This window comes from Ranitomeya imitator, chromosome 2, assembly GCF_032444005.1.
Source record: "Ranitomeya imitator isolate aRanImi1 chromosome 2, aRanImi1.pri, whole genome shotgun sequence".
Classification (NCBI taxonomy): Eukaryota; Metazoa; Chordata; class Amphibia; order Anura; family Dendrobatidae; genus Ranitomeya; species Ranitomeya imitator.
Window position 1 is genome coordinate 32977944 of NC_091283.1, and position 20396 is coordinate 32998339.

At 46.4% G+C, this 20396-nt stretch overlaps 1 protein-coding gene across 1 annotated transcript in view; it reads right to left on the reverse strand.

The window, feature by feature from the left end:
- Nucleotides 1-525: 525 nt before the first annotated feature.
- The window catches only part of WDR62 (WD repeat domain 62), a 78495-nt gene continuing 58624 nt past the window's right edge, over nt 526-20396 (reverse strand). The window contains exons 26-31 of the mRNA XM_069746423.1: nt 14068-14179; nt 13886-13982; nt 13291-13339; nt 11874-12632; nt 5336-5421; nt 526-1247 (exon numbers count right to left, since the gene is read on the reverse strand). Coding sequence (XP_069602524.1) covers nt 1014-1247; nt 5336-5421; nt 11874-12632; nt 13291-13339; nt 13886-13982; nt 14068-14179 — 1337 coding nt within the window. The 3' untranslated portion in view covers nt 526-1013. The remainder of the gene's footprint in view (nt 1248-5335; nt 5422-11873; nt 12633-13290; nt 13340-13885; nt 13983-14067; nt 14180-20396) is intronic.

The following is a 20396-nucleotide window of genomic DNA, read 5'->3' on the forward strand; positions in this document are numbered from 1 at the left end:
GTGGAGGCACATTGTTTTTTGGGGGGATATATCTGACAAATACATCTTTTTCTCTTTTCTATTGATTTAATGTTGTGTATTACATTGCAGCAAATTTCTATAGATTAACTTTCAGAATTACATTGTAGTTAATTGTGGGTATACAAATGTGCACATGCATACCGAGTTATCATTCCTTGGTAATATTCTGCATTTTGGTGGCTACCCCTTGCGTTGTTTTATCATCAGTGTTTTGTGCCTCGTCGGCCTCACCTAGCTTTCATTGCTTCTGGAATCTTTTAATTTTTATTGTGTTCCTCAACAAAACAGTTATTGTTTTATATACATTTGTTTGATTTCTGAATATTATGAGGCAACACTAATTTGATAATTTAGACTTAGGTCTGAGCCTGCAGGCAGAAGTTTGTTGAAAGAGGGCAATCCCTTCAAAAAACACCTCCTAAACTCCAAAGTGCCCAGCAGGTTCTGCGAACGTCTGCCATCCAGGAATAAGAAATCACTGAAGGAAAAATTCAGCTTTTTTTTAACCTGTGATTTATTATCAACAGCACAACAAAGACGGATACAAACAAGAGGAGAAAATACAAAATTCTCGCACAATAACAAAAAGTTCTCGTCTGTTCCTCTGGCGTGGAAGCTATAAAACATTTATACTAGAATCTTTTTTTTTTTTTACATGGTTATAAAAGCCGTCCTATATTACACACATACAGAAAGACATTACGACAGGAAGGAACGAGCCGCCGTTATAGAACATAGGGGACCTGTTGTAAGGATTATCCCCGGCTCAGAAGTCAACCGTCAATCTGCTCAAGCAATGTCTTGGTAGGTCAGAATCTGCAACCTTACAGAGGACAAACCTGAGCTTGCGTGTCTTCTTCGTATTAGGTTTGTTGTCCAGTACAATATATACAGAACCAAAGTGCAAAAGTACCAAATACTGTTAAACTCTGCAAAAATGTGCAACCCCATGACGGGATGGATGAGGGGCTTCTGCCCTCCAGACGCAGGGTTCACTGGCCGCTGATCTTCTCCCTCATGAGCTGCAGCATCATGTCTGAGTAGTGCTCCAGTAACTGCAGGGTTGGGGTGGAGGAGCTCCTCTCGTGGCTCGAGGACTCACTTGTACAAGGGTTTCTCTGCCCGACTCCCACCAAGTCCATTTCACTTTGCATGTAATTGAAGGCGTCAAAGAACAAAGCTCTTAGACGAGACTTCTCTTCATGGGAACCACCACAGCCTTCAACCTGGATGAATAAAATTGGATAAAAATACAGTTGTGGCTAAAGCAGGTATGTCCCCAAATTTCACAATATAACCTACATACATTATTTAGCTCTTAGATTTTCAGAATAAATAACCCAGCCTCACCAGGTCCATGTCAGAATGGCTGTATAATTTATAATTCAGATATCAAGTCCACGTATATTACATAATCCTTTAATAAAAAAAAAAAAGTTTAAACGCCGTCTCAACCCACTTAACCTGACAGCTTCTCAGAGTCAGTCCTCCCTGCCATTACCAATATCTCGCACTGCTCTGTACAAGCTGCAGCTTGTGGATCTTTTGAGTTCTCATCATAAAATCCTATTCTCGTTATTGTAAAAGAGCCCACTGTCATGCCTACCAGGCTATACCATTCCAGCAGGCACCAAGTTAGATCACTATGCATTGGAGGAATAGGAGAAAAAGAAACCTACTGAGAGTAGAAAGATAAGTAGTAGAAAGATAAAGCAGGCTCGGAAAGAGGAGAAGGATAAGGAAGGCGGGCTTGGGAAGAGGAGACAGAAGGGATGGGAAGAGAAGAAGGACAAAGTTGAGACATCTGATCATCACTTAATACATCTGGTGCTGTTCCGGTTTTTGGGTGTCTGGAAAGTACAGAGGAACCATCTGGCCTAGCTCATATGGTCAAGTTGAGCAAATGATTATAAACTAGCTGAGAATTATTATTTATTTATATAGCACCATTAATTCCATTGTGCTGTACATGAGAAGGGATTACATCAAAATACAAATATCACTTACAGTAAACAAAACTAACAATGACAGACTGATACAGAGGGGCGAGGACCCTGCCCTTGCGGACTTACATTCTACAGGATTATGGGGAAGGAGACAGTAGGTCGAGGGTTGAGGTAGCAGTTTATAGATATATTTGCGTTTATATGAGTATACAGTTAGGGCCAGAAATATTTGGACAGTGACACAATTTTCGCGAGTTGGGCTCTGCATGCCACCACATTGGATTTGAAATGAAACCTCTACAACAGAATTCAAGTGCAGATTGTAACGTTTAATTTGAAGGGTTGAACAAAAATATGTGATAGAAAATGTAGGAATTGTACACATTTCTTTACAAACACTACAAATTTTAGGAGGTCAAAAGTAATTGGACAAATAAACATAACCCAAACAAAATATTTTTATTTTCAATATTTTGTTGCAAATCCTTTGGAGGCAATCACTGACTTAAGTCTGGAACCCATGGACATCACCAAACGCTGGGTTTCCTCCTTCTTAATGCTTTGCCAGGCCTTTACAGCCGCAGCCTTCAGGTCTTGCTTGTTTGTGGGTCTTTCCGTCTTAAGTCTGGATTTGAGCAAGTGAAATGCATGCTCAATTGGGTTTAGATCTGGAGATTGACTTGGCCATTGCAGAATGTTCCACTTTTTGGCACTCATGAACTCCTGGGTAGCTTTGGCTGTATGCTTGGGGTCATTGTCCATCTGTACTATGAAGCGCCGTCCAATCAACTTTGCAGCATTTGGCTGAATCTGGGCTGAAAGTATATCCCGGTACACTTCAGAATTCATCCGGCTACTCTTGTCTGCTCTTATGTCATCAATAAACACAAGTGACCCAGTGCCATTGAAAGCCATGCATGCCCATGCCATCACGTTGCCTCCACCATGTTTTACAGAGGATGTGGTGTGCCTTGGATCATGTGCCGTTCCCTTTCTTCTCCAAACTTTTTTCTTCCCATCATTCTGGTACAGGTTGATCTTTGTCTCATCTGTCCATAGAATACTTTTCCAGAACTGAGCTGGCTTCTTGAGGTGTTTTTCTGCAAATTTAACTCTGGCCTGTCTATTTTTGGTATTGATGAATGGTTTGCATCTAGATGTGAACCCTTTGTATTTACTGTCATGGAGTCTTCTCTTTACTGTTGACTTAGAGACAGATACACCTACTTCACTGAGAGTGTTCTGGACTTCAGTTGATGTTGTGAACGGGTTCTTCTTCACCAAATTAAGTATGCGGCGATCATCCACCACTGTTGTCATCCGTGGACGCCCAGGCCTTTTTGAGTTCCCAAGCTCACCAGTCAATTCCTTTTTTCTCAGAATGTACCCAACTGTTGATTTTGCTACTCCAAGCATGTCTGCTATCTCTCTGATGGATTTTTTCTTTTTTTTCAGCCTCAGGATGTTCTGCTTCACCTCAATTGAGAGTTCCTTTGACCGCATGTTGTCTGCTCACAGCAACAGCTTCCAAATGCAAAACCACACACCTGGAATCCACCCCTGACCTTTTAACTACTTCATTGATTACAGGTTAATGAGGGAGACGCCTTTAGAGTTAATTGTAGCCCTTAGAGTCCATTGTCCAATTACTTTTGGTCCCTTGAAAAAGAGGACGCTATGCATTACAGAGCTATGATTCCTAAACCCTTTCTCCGATTTGGATGTGGAAACTATCATATTGCAGCTGGGAGTGTGCACTTTCAGCCCATATTATATATATAATTGTATTTCTGAACATGTTTTTGTAAACAGCTAAAATAACAAAACTTGTGTCACTGTCCAAATATTTCTGGCCCTAACTGTATATGATTATAAAGGAGTATACATGCAAGTGAGATCTTCATGATATATATATTTCCATCAAAGGAGGAAGGAGGTAGGGAAAGAAATCGAAGAAGGGAAATGGGGTAGGAACAGAGGAAGGAGTTAAGAAGAGCAGAAGGATGAAGGGACGAAGGTGGGGGGTTGGGGGAAGAGGAAGAGAACAATTAAGGATGTCTAATCCACTTCGGCCTGCAACCACCACCTTGCACACTTGGAGAACAGAGCCTGAATAACGCATAGCACAGGAAGCCTGCAACGGTCTGGTACAATGTGCCGTGACACAGACTGGGGGCTTTCCGTTAGGATGTTGGTAAACGTTACCAATTAAACCAAATAAATCTTCAAAGGCTTGGTCTTGGAGGCCAACAAGACCATTTCACAAATCTTTAGGAACAACGAAGAGCGTGTCCAAAAGGGATGGTATTAGGAATGTTCAAAAGGATGAGATGGGCAGAAAAAGGGCAAGACTGTAACCTCATTTAAGTGGAAGAGGAAAAATCACAATAGACAGTAAGCATGGAGGTTGAACTAAGCACCACCTTATCTTGGTGGGGGACCAGGAAGAGAGAATAATGATCTGTGGCCAGTTAAAAAAAAACCATAAATCCTTGGCCTGGTGGTAAGGGAATAATCACCTTTTCAGGTATGGATGGGAGAGGAAAATAAATAGAATCTTTCTTATTTGCTTCCGACTGACTGTTCTGAGAGGACTGAGGGTTCGCAAAGCTGTGAAAAGACTAGAAGAGGAGTCTGTTTTATCCCGGAAGGGCCAAAGAGACTGGTCCTGGTCTGGAGTAAATAACTCTAGCTTGACGCTTCAGATATAATTCTCGTTCATATGGGCCAGAAAAGAACGGAACCTTCAAAAAGATCCAGCTGTTAGAGAGCTCTGCTAAGCTTGGCCTGCCGACAGGAGTTTGACAAAGGCAGATCTGCAGGTGGGAACCACAGTAGACGAGGCGCAGGAGATAAGTTGCACAAAAGGGCAACTTGTCAGTATAAGAGAACTGATCTTCAGTCTTTTTGTGTGTTGTGGCAGAAAGCGCACCCTGGTGGAGTTCACAGAAGAATTCTGCCCAAAAGCCAAGAATGTTGTCTCAAAGAAAGACCTGGTAAAGGATTCAATGCAGTGACCTCTTAGGTTTTCCACTTAAGGCTGCATCCACCATGGGATTAGTAGCCATCTTGGACAGATGAAAAACTAGGAAGGAAATCCAAGAGGAACCACTGCTGGGACTTGGCAACAAATGGAAATAATCTCTTCCTGAAGGTGATGCAGTGGATATGAATGCTTAGCACAAGAGAAGAAGGTCTTGTCTGGGTGCTTCCATTTTCTTTGGATGACATCCTCAAACTCAGAATGGGAAGCAAATGTATATGGATGTACAAGACACAGCAAACCTCCGAGACGACCTTCCACATGCAGTGAGAAATGGGCTTTTAGACGAGGCGGTCTTCCCATAGAAACACATTCTAGTACTTACCTCTTTGTAGGTCTGTAGGGTCTTTTGGAAGACGCCGTGAAGCTCCTCAACTACCTGCTCACACCGACTCACCAGGACCTCCACATCTGACAAAGGCCAGAGGCAAATTATTATTTAGGATTCTGAATGGCATGTATCAACTTGTATAAACCTAAGTTCAAGCCCTGATTAAAGGGGTTCTCCAGGTGCAACTCGTATGTATTATTCATTTAAAGAGGTTTAAAAAAAATTAAAATGAGATTTTTGTGTACTCACCGTAAAATCTTTTTCTCCGAGTCAATCATTGGGGGACACAGGACCATGGGTGTTATGCTGCTGCCACTAGGAGGACACTAAGTAAACAAAAGATTAACTCCTCCTCTGCAGTATACACCCCTTCACTGGCTACAATTTCACCAGTTCGGTAGTAAAGCAGTAGGAGCATGAACAAATGACAAACTATGTCAAAAACCAAGAAGTAACAACAAGCCAAACAGGCTAACAGGGTGGGTTGCTGTGTCCCCCAATGATTGGCTCGGAGAAAAAGATTTTACGGTGAGTACACAAAAATCTCCTTTTCTCCTATGCCTCATTGGGGGACACAGGACCATGGGACGTACAAAAGCAGTCCCTGGGTGGGGAGCAATATGCTAATACCCCATGTACCACTTGCTTACGGCTAAGGAACTGCCGTTTGCAGAATACGCCTGCCAAGGGCGGCGTCTGCAGAAGAGAGAGAATGAATGAATGAATGAATGAATGTGGTAATGTTTGCCTGGTGCCGAATGGCCCACGAGGCGCCCACCGACCGGGTAGAATGGACCTTGATCCCAGCTGGGATAGGAACACCTTTGACACGATAGGATTCTTCAATGGCCGACCGAATCCATTTAGCAATAGTAGCTTTGGAAGCGGGAGAACCCTTCCTTGGCCCCTCTGGAAGAACAAAAAGGGCATCAGACGTGCGGAAGGGAGCCGTCCGCGAGATGTACCGACGAAGAGCTCTCACCACATCAAGAGAGTGCAGAGCCTTCTCAATGCGGTGGACCGGAGCCGGACAGAACGACGGCAGAACAATCTCATTGAGGTGGAAAGAAGAGACGACCTTGGGCAGAAAAGCGGGAGAGTGCAGCCAACTCCGAAACCCGCCTGATGGACGTAATAGCCACTAGGAACACTACTTTACAGGAGAGGAAAGTCAGGGACACGTCCTGTAGCGGTTCGATGGGAGTCTCCTGGAGAGCTCCGAGAACTAAATTAAGATCCCACGGATCCAAGGGCATTTTGTAGGGAGGCGCCACGTGGGAGACTCCCTGGAAAAAAGTCTTCACTGGCAATCTATTGGCAATCTTTCGCTGGAAAAGGACTGACAATGCCGAAACTTGACCCTTTAGAGAGCTAAGGGCAAGTTCCGACTAGTCCAGACTGAAGAAATTCTAGTATGGCAGGGATGGAAAATACCAAAGGGGATCTCCCCTGTGCATCGCACCATGAGAAGAAAATTCGCCAGGTACGGTGGTAACAGCGCGTGGAAACAGGTTTCCTAGCCCTGATCATGGTGAAGACACCTCGGGAGTGAAACCCGCTTCGCCTAAAATCCAGGATTCAACGGCCAGGCCGTCAAAGACAGGGCCACTGAGTTCTGGTGGTAAATGGGGCCCTGTGAGAGAAGATCCACGCGATCTGGAAGACGCCAGGGGGCGTCGGCGACCAGCTGAACCAGTTCCGCGTACCTTGCCCGGCGCGGCCAGTTCGGCGCGACAAGGATCACTGGTACCCCCTCTGCCCTGATCTTCTTGATGACCCTGGGCAGCAGGGGAAGAGGAGGAAAAATGTACGGGAGACTGAACTGGTGCCAAGGCAAGACCAGGGCGTCTACTCCGATGGCCCGTGGATTGAGTGACCGAGCAAAGAACTGTGGAACCTTGTTGTTCAACCTGGATGCCATGAGATCCACATCCGGAGTCCCCCAGCGAAGACAGATCTGCTGAAAAACCTCCGGGTGAAGAGACTACTCGCCCGAGGCGAGGCCCTGGCGGCTGAGGAAGTCCGCCGCCCAATTCTCCACACCCAGAATGTGGATCGCCGAGATGGGCGAATGATTGGATTCCGCCCAGTGCAGAATGTGGGACACCTCGAGCATAGCCATCTTGCTGCGGGTTCCCCCCTGACGATTGATGTACGCCACAGCCGTGGCATTGTCGGACTGGATTCTGACTGAGTGACCCGCCAGAAGGTGATGAAACTGAAACAATGCTAATCTGATAGCTCGTATCTCCAGGAGATTGATGGGAAGGCGAGACACTCGAGAGGACCACCGCCCCTGAGCTGTGTGTTGGTTGAAAACCGCCCCCCAGCCTATGAGGCTGGCATCGGTGGTCACCACCAACCACTGCACAGGGAGAAAGGATCTTCCCTGGCTTAGGGAGGACTTCAACATCCACCACCTGAGGGTCTTTCTGACCCATGGGGACAGGATGAAGCGGCGGTCGAGGGAGGACGGATTGCGGTCCCACGCCGACAGAAGCGCATGCTGAAGAGGACGGAGGTGAAATTGCGCGAATGGAACCGCTTCCATGGCAGCTACCATCCGCCCGAGAACGCGCATGCTGAACTGGATGGAGTGGGAGACTGGATGGGAAAGACTTTGGGCTCCCTGCTGCAAGGCCAAGGCCTTGTCTTGAGGGAGGATGACCAGACCGCGAGAAGTGTCCAGAGTCATTCCAAGGAAGGTAATCTGCTGGGCCGGAATCGGAGAGGATTTCTCGAAGTTTATCTTCCAACACAGGCGAGAAAGAGTATCCACCGTGAGAGCGACGGACTCTTCGCAGGCTGGGTAAGAAGGACCTTTTATTAGTAGGTCTTCCAGGTACGGAAGTACCACCACTCCCCTGGAATGAAGAATGGCCATGGCAGCCGCCATGACCTTCGTGAAGACCCTGAGGGCGGTGGCGAGGCCGAAAGGCAAGGCCACAAATTGGAAGTGCTCTCTGCGACACGCGAAGCGTAGGAACTTTTGATGCGGAGGAAAGATTGGGATGTGGAGGTAAGGATCCTTGATGTCTATGGACGCGAGGAATTCTCCTTTTTCCATAGACGCGACTACCGATCGGAGGGATTCCATCCTGAAGTGACGGACTTTACAAATTTGTTTAACAGTTTTAGGTCCAGGATCGGACGGAGCGATCCGTCCTTCTTTGGGACCACGAATAGGTTCGAGTAGAACCCTTTGAACCTTTGGTCTGGGGGAACTGGAATGATGACTCCGTCCCCTTGAAGTGCCCGTATGGCTTGAAGAAGAGCTGTTGTCCTTGATTTTGGAGGGCAAGACTGGAAGAAGCGCGTCGGGGGGGGGGGGGGGCGGGGGAGAAGAGAATTCTATTTTGTATCCGGTGGATACCAGTTCCCTGACCCACTCGTCGGAAACAACTGAGAGCCAGGCCTGGCGGAACAAAAGTAAACGCCTTCCTACCCTGGAAGCCGCAAAGAGTCATTGCGTGGAGGATCTATGGGATGTGGATCCCTTAGACCCGGGAGGTCTCGGTCTGGATTTCCACTTACGGTTAGGTCTGTAAGAGACCTGGGAGCCTCGGCCGCCGCGTGTGCCTTGCCCTGATGCGGAGGTGGAGGGTGCAGTAGACCAGTTGGTATTGCTGCGAAAGGGCCAAAATCGGGGTTGTTGATACCGAAACGGCCGGGTAGTCTTTTGCTGGGGAAGAAATTTACTTTTTTCCCCGGTGGCGACCGAGATGATTTGGTCTAGTTTTTCACCAAACAAACGACCCGCCTGGTAGGGCAGAGATGTCAAGGAGCGCTTGGAGGCCGAATCTGCTCGCCATTCCCTGAGCCACAGGGCTCTTCTGATGGAGATTGCATTCGCGGCTGCTTGTGCCGCGCAATTGGCTGCGTCTATTGAGGCATTAACTACAAAGTCCCCAGCCTGGGCTATCTGGTTAGCCAGGTGGACCGCTTCAGGAGGAAGGTCTCTAGCTTGCATGGTCGAGGAAAGCGTCTCGGCCCAAGCGGACATAGCCCTAGCCACCCAAGAGGCAGTGAAGGAGGGAAAGAGGTAAGCTCCTGTGGCCTCGAAGACGGAGCGAGCCAGATAATCAATCTGGCGGTCAGAGGGGTTCTTAACAGAGGAGCCGTCTGACAGGGACAGGATGGTTTTGGAAGCGAGATGTGACACAGCAGGGTCGACAGAAGGGGACTGCAGCCAGTCCTTGATTAGGTCCTGAGAAAAAGGATATTTGGCCTCTATGGGTTTTTGACCCATGAAACGTTTATCGGGGCGATCTCTATGTTTTTGTACAATTTCTTTGAACTCCGGATGGGTGACAAAAAACTTTTGGACACGTTTAGTCTTTTTGAACGACACCACGTGTTCGGGTGTAGACACGGATTCCTCGGTCACCTTCAGGGTCTGGTTAACCGCCTCAATGAGAGAGTCGAGTGTCTCTTGGGAGGGGGAGAAATCCTGAACGTAAGAATCGTCGGACTCATATTCAGAGTCGTTCGGGTTGTATGGGGAAGGGGACCGGTACGCAGAGGTCGCCGATGCTAAAAAACCAGCTGGCCCGTGGTCAGGGGAAGAAACATGGGCCCGTTTTCTGGAACCCTGAGAAAGAGGAGATAGCGTGCGCCCCCTGCTGGTGGGCGGATCCGTACCGTCGCCCGTATCCACCGTGGACTGACCTGAAGGGGGGCCCCGGAGGGAATCAACCGCCCTGACTAGAAAATCCATAGATCGTGACAGAGAAGCTGCCCACTCAGGGAGACTAGGCTCCACAGGGTCGGCGGCGGCATCAGCGGGAGGCGGCTGCACAGAGGCCGGGACACAATCCGCACACACTAGTGTGAGCTCGGGGCAGGGCCGCATTGCAAGTGGCACATACAGTGAAAAATACTGTGTGCTTCTTGTTTCCCTTTTTAGTCTCCTTGGATTGAGACATAGTGTCTTTGGAGACAGAGCGGGCAGTATACACAGGGAAAGGGTTAAGCTTTCTTGAAGCAGCTTACCCACGGTCCTGTGCCTGTGTCCCCGGGGAGGAATTAGCCGTGGCGGTTCTGGAGAGCTTGCAGGGAGGTAGAGCAATATGGCCCCCGAGATCTGCAGGGCGCCTCTCGTCCCAGACGAGAAGCGCCAAAATAGGGGGCGGGGTTACGGTCGTGGGAGGGATCTGCCCACTGCAGCCTACTCCGGCTGAAAAGCCGGGGACTAAATTTCTGGCCTGCCCGGCGATGCGCGGCGGCGGCCGCGACGGAGCGCTGCTTACCACCGCTGACCGTGGCTGACGGCGCCTCTCCCCAGGGACCCGGACCGCATCGCTGCCGCAGAGTGGGGGCGCAGAGAGATTGTATACTCACAGCGTTGCAGGACCTCCTGTCCTGTGAGGGTGCGCACTCAATCCATGCACCCTGGATGGGGGGATGGAGAGGCCCCTGATGCGTCCTCATCCCCAAAAAGGGGTTTGTCTTGGGGCTTTGTGGATCTTCCTCTGTCGTGCCCCGGAGAGGTACATGAGAGCAGGGCTCTATGTGCTCGCTGCAGGGAGGGAGGTAGTGGGAGGAAATCGGGACCAAAGATGGAACCGATGCCCCAGCAATAATTTGCCCCAGACGTCGCAGGAGAGGGACGGGGAGGAATACTCGCCGTGCTCGCCTGTTGTTGGTTCGGGGGAGAGCGGGCCCTATAAAAAAAGGACCCGTCGCCCCCTTCACTCCGTTGGGTAAAATTAAAATCAAGAATTAAAATAAAAATTAAAAACAAGAAAGTGGGGGTCTGAAAACAGACCCAAGTGCCTCCTACAGACACTAAGCAAGAACTGGTGAAATTGTAGCCAGTGAAGGGGTGTATACTGCAGAGGAGGAGTTAATCTTTTGTTTACTTAGTGTCCTCCTAGTGGCAGCAGCATAACACCCATGGTCCTGTGTCCCCCAATGAGGCGTAGGAGAAAATAAAAAGTTTTGTCTTTTTCTAGGAGCATAAAACTCCTCCACAGTTTCAGAGCAGCGCTTACAAACGAGAGATTCTTGCCTAAAAAACTGTCCACCACTACTAAACCTCGGAGGTGGCCGATAACCTAGGCAGCAATCAGTAAGCTACGAAATAAAAAATCCTTCTGTTCTTAGGATCGAGAGGTAAAATGCAACGTTCCTAGTTTTCACAAGCGCTTTGCAATTTTACCCAGATGAAACCGGGGATAAAAAAAACAATGAGGGAACACCCTGCAGTAAATAGTAATAGCACATGTAGACAACATAGGCGTGCCCCAGTCAGGATGGCCCCTAACTCTGGTAACCCACCTCACTATGTCCCACACGTTTGAGTTTTGCATCTTGTCGATATAGCTTTCCATTGGCTGGTGTGAGACAGTCAGGCCCAGGTCCATCTTTTTTGAGGCCTGCTGGCACATAGCGTGGTGACTGACTAGAGTTAGGAACCATCTTGATTGGGCACACCTTGTCGCGGTGGCATGGCTTTTTACACTCTGAGTTTGACAAGGGGAACAGAGGAGGAGGGATCCTAAAGTTTTTAGCTGGAGTCGTGCTTCTTTACCTTGTTCTCCAGGACAGCCACATGAAGCCGCATCTGGAGAAGACGGGCCACTTCTTGTGTCGTTGGCCTCTCCAATGACCAGGCTGCTTGTATGGAGACTGGCACTTCCATGGCTTGGAAGTTCTGCTATGGACGCTCTTCTAGGGAAGTCCTGGATCTCCGGTGGCTGATTGACCGATGAGGAGCTTCTTCTTTTCTGCATTTCCAGGTTAGGGACGTTCTTTCGGACATCTCCACCTTTTGGCCTTATCTCCTCCCTTTTTGACGTCTTCGATAGGTTATTGACAGATTTGGCCTTTTTCTTCAGGCGAGGGATAAATCCGTAGGTGGACGGCGGCGGCATTAGCAGCTTATCACTTACCGGGTTGGTGGAGAGGACTGAAGACTTTACTCTCTCTTGGTGTAAGGATGGGATCTGCTCGTAAGAAGAAGCAGAGGAAAGAGGCTTATGGGGGTCGTCCTCCGCGGGAAGAAACTTGTTCTGCTCTAGAGAGTGTAAGTCGTTACTAGACAGCGGCCGGGACATGTGAGACAGCTGCCGATGCTCTTCTGCTTGACCCCCATTGAGGCTTTCTCCCATCGATACGCTACGAAATATTTTCGCCTTGAAACTAGCAGTGGCCTCCATGTAAGATCGGTTTCTGCTGCATTTCTGCTTATTCAGCCAACAGCCGGGGAACGAGGATCTGGAGGAGGACGCCTTCTCGCTTACTTGAATTTTTTGCACACTGGACATGGAATTTGTGATTTCTGGACAAACTGAAAATTGAACCAAAAAAATAAATAAAAAATAGGTGCAAACCTAAAAGCAGGCGAACAACAATGAAAATCAGAAGAAGAAAAAAAGTGCAAGTATAAACAAACAAACAAAAAAAAGAATATAATCCCAACATTTTTCATAATTTTTCCCTTTTTCTTTAATCTCTCTAAAAAATTTGTAACAAATTCTAGACCTGTCCCCCCCCTGTCCTACTTTCCGTCCTGTCCATCTTGGTGCAAGGCAATACTCTGCAGCAGGAGCCTCCCCCCACCAGTGTTCAATGAGACCAGGAACACCGAACATCGCAACCTTTGTTCTCAACTCTGAAAAATGGAAAATACGAGGAGGGAATCATCATAATTTTACGTGCAAAATTTGTATTCTCGCTCTGGGTCTGCCAGTCTGTGCATCCTAGTCCCGGATTTAAGTCAACACTGCAGCCGATGCACGGCAGACATTACCGGTACGTGCGGACGATGTGACCCGTAAGCACAAACCTGCAAGAATCGTCCGATAATTGCCTAATATATATATTTTTTTTCCCCAAACAGAGGCATTACAATGATGATTTTTATTTCTGATCTAATTTAGATGCTAAAATTTCCCACCAGCCTAAGGATCTAAGGAAGCTGTGGATAAACCCACAGGGGGACTTACCGGCATTTTTTTCAGACTCTCTCCTTTCTGTTGCCTTTTCTTCAGGTGTCTCCCATAAAAGATAAAATAATACAACAAAATATATATATATATATATATATATATATATATATATATATATACACACACACACACACACACACACACACACACTTAAAGGGTGTTGACGATTTCACCAGATTTCTGCCCACAGGCTGTTTAGTGTTAAAAGTAATTTAAAAAAAAACCATACGAGCATTCCTTACTGAGTCTCTGATGTTTGACTGCAGCGGTGACCTCACATGGACAGTCTTGAAGTCAATCACTGTGCTGGAGAGACTATAGCAACACTCAACCCACTCATGTTCTGCTGCTGTCCAGTTTCCTGCTTCATAAGTCCAGTCACAGAGTCGCGTGACCGCTGCAGGCAATCACTGGTTGCAGAGCTGCACCCACTAGATGTATATTCCCCCCTCCAATATTTTAGAAAAAATATCACTACCTAGACAACCCTTTAAAATATCTAATTGTGAAGGTAAAGAAAACAAAAAAACAAACACAGAAGTGGACTCATCCGTAATAACATCGATATTAGGACCCAAATTCATCCTCTTACATCCGGTGTCGGCTGAGATCGCGCCGGGTCGTCTTTGGTTTCTGAGCCCACTGCTGTCGCCATCTGGGGGCTGCCGGGTGCAAGGCTAAATCCAGTCCTGTAGAATAAAAGGAGAACGCCATTAAGAGATGCCGTAACCTGAAGTAGCTGCTGTGACCGGCAGAATCGGATGCGTTACTTACCGGTTCATCCTGAGGCTCCGGGATAAGAATCGAGAAGAGAAGCTCAGGCGCGGGTTCAGCGTCTCATCGTCCTCATCCGGCTGCAGATCTTTCAGCGAGTTGTCGAACTTCTCTGCACATATGAATTGTTGAAGTGAGAAAATTACCAGCACCAAGAAACGCGTTCCAAACCTTAGAAGGCCCCATCGGCGGACCGGCAGGTTCTAGGCTTCACGATCACAGATGCTGCACTGGAATCGAGCCGCGTCGCAGAAATCCAACCGTGAAGAATGAAAGAGGTGGCACTGCGAGGTCAAATAACAATCGTCTTTATTAAGGGTAATTAGTCCATGGATGCAGCAGGTACGAGGACCGATGAAGAGTCAGATCGACGCGAAACGGCTGTCGTCCGCTGCTGCACCTGCTCCCCTGCATCCATGGACTAATTACCCTTAATAAAGAACAATCTTATTTGATCACGCAGTGTCACCTTTTTCATTCTTCATGGTTGAACTTCTCTGCACAGAAGACGCAGGATTATTATATAAAAGAATATTAAGTCCCTCCAAGAACAAGGAGCTGCAGGGCCACCATCTTGTGTGGAACAGTGGTGAGCATGCCCGACCGCCGCTCTGTTCATTCTCTAGGGGACTAACAGACAAAGCAGAGTGCAGCGCTCCGCATGCCCGACCTCCGCTCCGTTCATTCCCTATGGGACTGACGGACAAAGCAGAGTGCAGCGCTCCGCATGCCCGACCTCCGCTCCATTCATTCTCTATGGGACTGACGGACAAAGCAGAGTGCAGCACTCCGCATGCCCGACCTCCGCTCCATTCATTCTCTAGGGGACTAACAGACAAAGCAGAGTGCAGCACTCCGCATGCCCGACCGCCGCTCTGTTCATTCCCTATGGGACTGACGGACAAAGCAGAGTGCAGCACTCCGCATGCCCGACCGCCGCTCCATTCATTCTCTAGGGGACTAACAGACAAAGCAGAGTGCAGCACTCCGCATGCCCGACCGCCGCTCTGTTCATTCCCTATGGGACTGACGGACAAAGCAGAGTGCAGCACTCCGCATGCCCAAGACCGCCGCTCCATTCATTCTCTATGGGACTGACGGACAAAGCAGAGTGCAGCACTCTGCATGCCCGACCTCCGCTCCATTCATTCTCTAGGGGACTAACAGACAAAGCAGAGTGCAGCACTCCGCATGCCCGACCTCCGCTCCATTCATTCTCTAGGGGACTAACAGACAAAGCAGAGTGCAGCACTCCGCATGCCCGACCGCCGCTCTGTTCATTCCCTATGGGACTGACGGACAAAGCAGAGTGCAGCACTCCGCATGCCCGACCGCCGCTCTGTTCATTCCCTATGGGACTGACGGACAAAGCAGAGTGCAGCGCTCCGCATGTCCGACCTCTGCTGCATTCATTCTCTAGGGGACTAACAGACAAAGCAGAGTGTAGCGCTCCGCATGCCCGACCTCCGCTCCATTCATTCTCTAGGAGACTAACAGACAAAGCAGAGTGCAGCGCTCCGCATGCCCGACCTCCACTCCATTCATTCTCTAGGGGACTAACAGACAAAGCAGAGTGCAGCGCTCCGCATGCCCGACCTCCGCTCCATTCACTCTCTAGGGGACTAACAGACAAAGCAGAGTGCAGCGCTCCGCATGCCCGACCTCCACTCCATTCATTCTCTAGGGCAGAGGTCCCCAACTCCAGTCCTCAAGGCCCACCAACATGTCATGTTTTCAGGATTTCCTTAGTCTTGCCCAGGTAATAATTGCATCACCTGTGCAATGTAAAGGAAATCCTGAAAACATGACCTGTTGGTGGGCCTTGAGGACTGGAGTTGGGGACCTCTGCTCTAGGGGACTAATTGACAAAGTAGAGTGCAGCGCTCCGCATGCCCGACCGCTGCTCTTTTCATTCTCTATGGGACTAACAGACAAAGCAGACTGCAGCACTCCGCATGCCCGACCTCAAGTTAGGGCTCTGTAGTACCTTGTTCCCTGGATTGCTGGGGGTCCCTTAGGATTTAAATAACTTACAGAAAAACAAAAACCCTACACAGATGAGGTGTGAACACAAAGATTGAAAAAGAAAAAAAATAAATACAAAAATACCCCCAAAACATTGCTTAATTCTATATTTGTAAGGCAAAAGAAAAAAAAATGCAAGGAAAAAACAACAGGGGCGAAAAACAATTTGTACCTCATAAAAAGAGCTCATACAGCTCTGCGCTTGCCCTTTCTGGCGCCATGGGAGTGATTCAGAAACGCTTCAGGTACGTGTGCATTTAATGTGGTCTCACTTTTAATACATCTAGAAGGCCGTAATGGCACAGCGAATATAAAAAACGTAGAGTAGGACTGCGCCATTATGAGAATGCCGTGACGTGGCAGCTCAAAGAAGCGATCAAGTGTTTGCTAAAGGTCTCATTTTGAAATACACTTAGAAATCAATATGTGCACTTTACGTATTGCGTGCTGACCACAAGCAGCGCTGGCTTCCCATATATATAAATCTAAAAAAAAAAAAAAAAATTATATAAATATATATATATATTCAAGCAAAAAACAGGCAGCACTCCATTGTCTTGAATATCTTGTGCAGAGTTTATTCAGACCCACATGTCTTAATCACGACGTTTCGGCTCGAACTGAGCCTTTCTCAAGCAGTGAGTGAACCATTTGTGTGCATATAAATACATTCTAAGCCATAACCGGCCTTAATTAGCCATTAGTGAACAGTATATGTGTTAATAGTTTACTTACAAAAATACTAATTAGTATCATAAAGTTCTACAGTGCATGCCTTCTGTGCTAGTGCTACTGTGTATCGTTATTCATAATATACACTTCTTACTTACGGAGCTGTTTACTGGCAATGGAGGACCTCTTCAAACACCTCGGCGTTCTCTAAGCGCAACTGCGCATGTCCACTACGTCACAACAGTGTGTTAGACCGCGGACCAATCAGCAATGTCGGCGCCTGCGCATTAGCGCTACATATCACCATATTGGTAGTGGCATCTCATACAAGGAGGTCAATTCTCTACTCAAGAGACAGCGCCTGCGCATACAGCGCTAAACGGCACCTAACGCCACCCTTCACTTGCCAACATTGATTCCAACTTCTGTGCGACCATAATAAACTTAAAGCTAAAGTTCTTTGTTCTCACAATATATCTTCATTTCACCGGGCTTACCATTGCCTCTATTAATTCGTGCCCTATGGACCTTTCAACGCATATAATCGCCCTGACACTACGGGCTCAACCATACAACGGCCAATGCCCGTAGGTCATACAGTCACATGCCTAGCAGCGAGTTAACCCTCTCAGGTCAGCTCGCCCCAGGCTTAGACTGTAACAGCGATAGCGTCTACGTCCCGGCATATAGACTCTACTGAAGTTAAAGTTAATAAACAACTGCTGTATAATATTTTAACTGCTTTTATTTATCAATCCGCGGTCCGACACAGTATGGGACCAAAAACAGAGGATATATATAACATTCTTCAAACTCAAATATTTATCTGTATGTCCTCCATGTCCGTAAACACTTCTCCGACAATCTTCAGCTCCCATAAGGGCATCAGACGAAATCTAGATAAAATTAGAAAAATACATTTTCGTGAATTTCACAGTATTATCTAAGATTAAAAACAAGTAGTCACATTACTGACTCATTGGGACCCACAATATCATACAACAGAGTTCATGAACATTATTAGATGATTGTATGCATTTTAAAATCTGCATTAAGTCCTCCCGGTCTCAGGGTATTAAGTTCGTAAATCCACATTAGTTCTTTTTTCTTAAGTATCAACTCCCTATCACCTCTTGTTCTCTGTATTGGAACAGCATCTATGATTTTACACTTTAGATCCTTTTCAGTGTGTTTACAATCAGCAAAGTGCTTAGGGACAGGAAGGTCCACTCTATTTTTTCTAATACTATATCTATGCTGGTTCATTCTCGTTTTGAACTTGCAAGTTGTTTCTCCAACGTACCAAAGATTACATGAGCACATATATAACATGATCCGAGCTGCAAGTAAGGAATTGTTTTATATTATATACCTTTCCCGTTTTCGGATGTACAAATGTAGGTCCCTTGAGCATATACGTACAATTAACGCAGTTCAAACAAGGGAAGCATCCATTTCTTTTACTGCCTGTAAGATATCTCTGGGTGTCTTTTCTTTTGGGACCAATATCAGATTGTATAATCATATCTTTGATATTCCTACTTCTCTTGTAGGAGTATAGTGGTGGCATTTTGAATTCTGGTAATTTTGGTAAGCATCTTCCTAACATAGTCCAGTGTTTATTGATGATGTTAGCTACTTCCCTACTTTCTTCAGTATATGTAGAGACAAAAGGAACCCTGTTCTGGATTCTCCTGTGTCTACCATATGATTCACCACAAATTAGTTGCAATCTCTCTTTTCCCATAACCTTATTTTTTGTTTCTTCTAATAATCTCTTAGGGTAGCCTCTATTCAAAAATTTCTTAATTAGCTGATCTATTGTTCTGTCAGCTGTATCCTCTTCCCTCACTATACGCCTAAGTCTAAGTAGTTGGCTAAGGGGAATTGATCTTTTCATTGAGCAAGGGTGTTGACTATCATATAGGAGCAAATTGTTCCTGTCTGTGTTTTTCACATACAATGTCGTAGGGAAGTAGCTAACATCATCAATAAACACTGGACTATGTTAGGAAGATGCTTACCAAAAATACCAGAATTCAAAATGCCACCACTATACTCCTACAAGAGAAGTAGGAATATCAAAGATATGATTATACAATCTGATATTGGTCCCAAAAGAAAAGACACCCAGAGATATCTTACAGGCAGTAAAAGAAATGGATGCTTCCCTTGTTTGAACTGCGTTAATTGTACGTATATGCTCAAGGGACCTACATTTGTACATCCGAAAACGGGAAAGGTATATAATATAAAACAATTCCTTACTTGCAGCTCGGATCATGTTATATATGTGCTCATGTAATCTTTGGTACGTTGGAGAAACAACTTGCAAGTTCAAAACGAGAATGAACCAGCATAGATATAGTATTAGAAAAAATAGAGTGGACCTTCCTGTCCCTAAGCACTTTGCTGATTGTAAACACACTGAAAAGGATCTAAAATGTAAAATCATAGATGCTGTTCCAATACAGAGAACAAGAGGTGATAGGGAGTTGATACTTAAGAAAAAAGAACTAATGTGGATTTACGAACTTAATACCCTGAGACCGGGAGGACTTAATGCAGATTTTAAAATGCATACAATCATCTAATAATGTTCATGAACTCTGTTGTATGATATTGTGGGTCCCAATGAGTCAGTAATGTGACTACTTGTTTTTAATTTTAGATAATACTGTGAAATTCACGAAAATGTATTTTTCTAATTTTATCTAGATTTCGTCTGATGCCCTTATGGGAGCTGAAGATTGTCGGAGAAGTGTTTACGGACATGGAGGACATACAGATAAATATTTGAGTTTGAAGAATGTTATATATATCCTCTGTTTTTGGTCCCATACTGTGTCGGACCGCGGATTGATAAATAAAAGCAGTTAAAATATTATACAGCAGTTGTTTATTAACTTTAACTTCAGTAGAGTCTATATGCCGGGACGTAGACGCTATCGCTGTTACAGTCTAAGCCTGGGGCGAGCTGACCTGAGAGGGTTAACTCGCTGCTAGGCATGTGACTGTATGACCTACGGGCATTGGCCGTTGTATGGTTGAGCCCGTAGTGTCAGGGCGATTATATGCGTTGAAAGGTCCATAGGGCACGAATTAATAGAGGCAATGGTAAGCCCGGTGAAATGAAGATATATTGTGAGAACAAAGAACTTTAGCTTTAAGTTTATTATGGTCGCACAGAAGTTGGAATCAATGTTGGCAAGTGAAGGGTGGCGTTAAGTGCCGTTTAGCGCTGTATGCGCAGGCGCTGTCTCTTGAGTAGAGAATTGACCTCCTTGTATGAGATGCCACTACCAATATGGTGATATGTAGCGCTAATGCGCAGGCGCCGACATTGCTGATTGGTCCGCGGTCTAACACAGTGTTGTGACGTAGTGGACATGCGCAGTTGCGCTTAGAGAACGCCGAGGTGTTGCTCCGTAAGTAAGAAGTGTATATTATGAATAACGATACACAGTAGCACTAGCACAGAAGGCATGCACTGTAGCACTTTATGATACTAATTAGTATTTTTGTAAGTAAACTATTAACACATATACTGTTCACTAATGGCTAATTAAGGCCGGTTATGGCTTAGAATGTATTTATATGCACATAAATGGTTCACTCACTGCTTGAGAAAG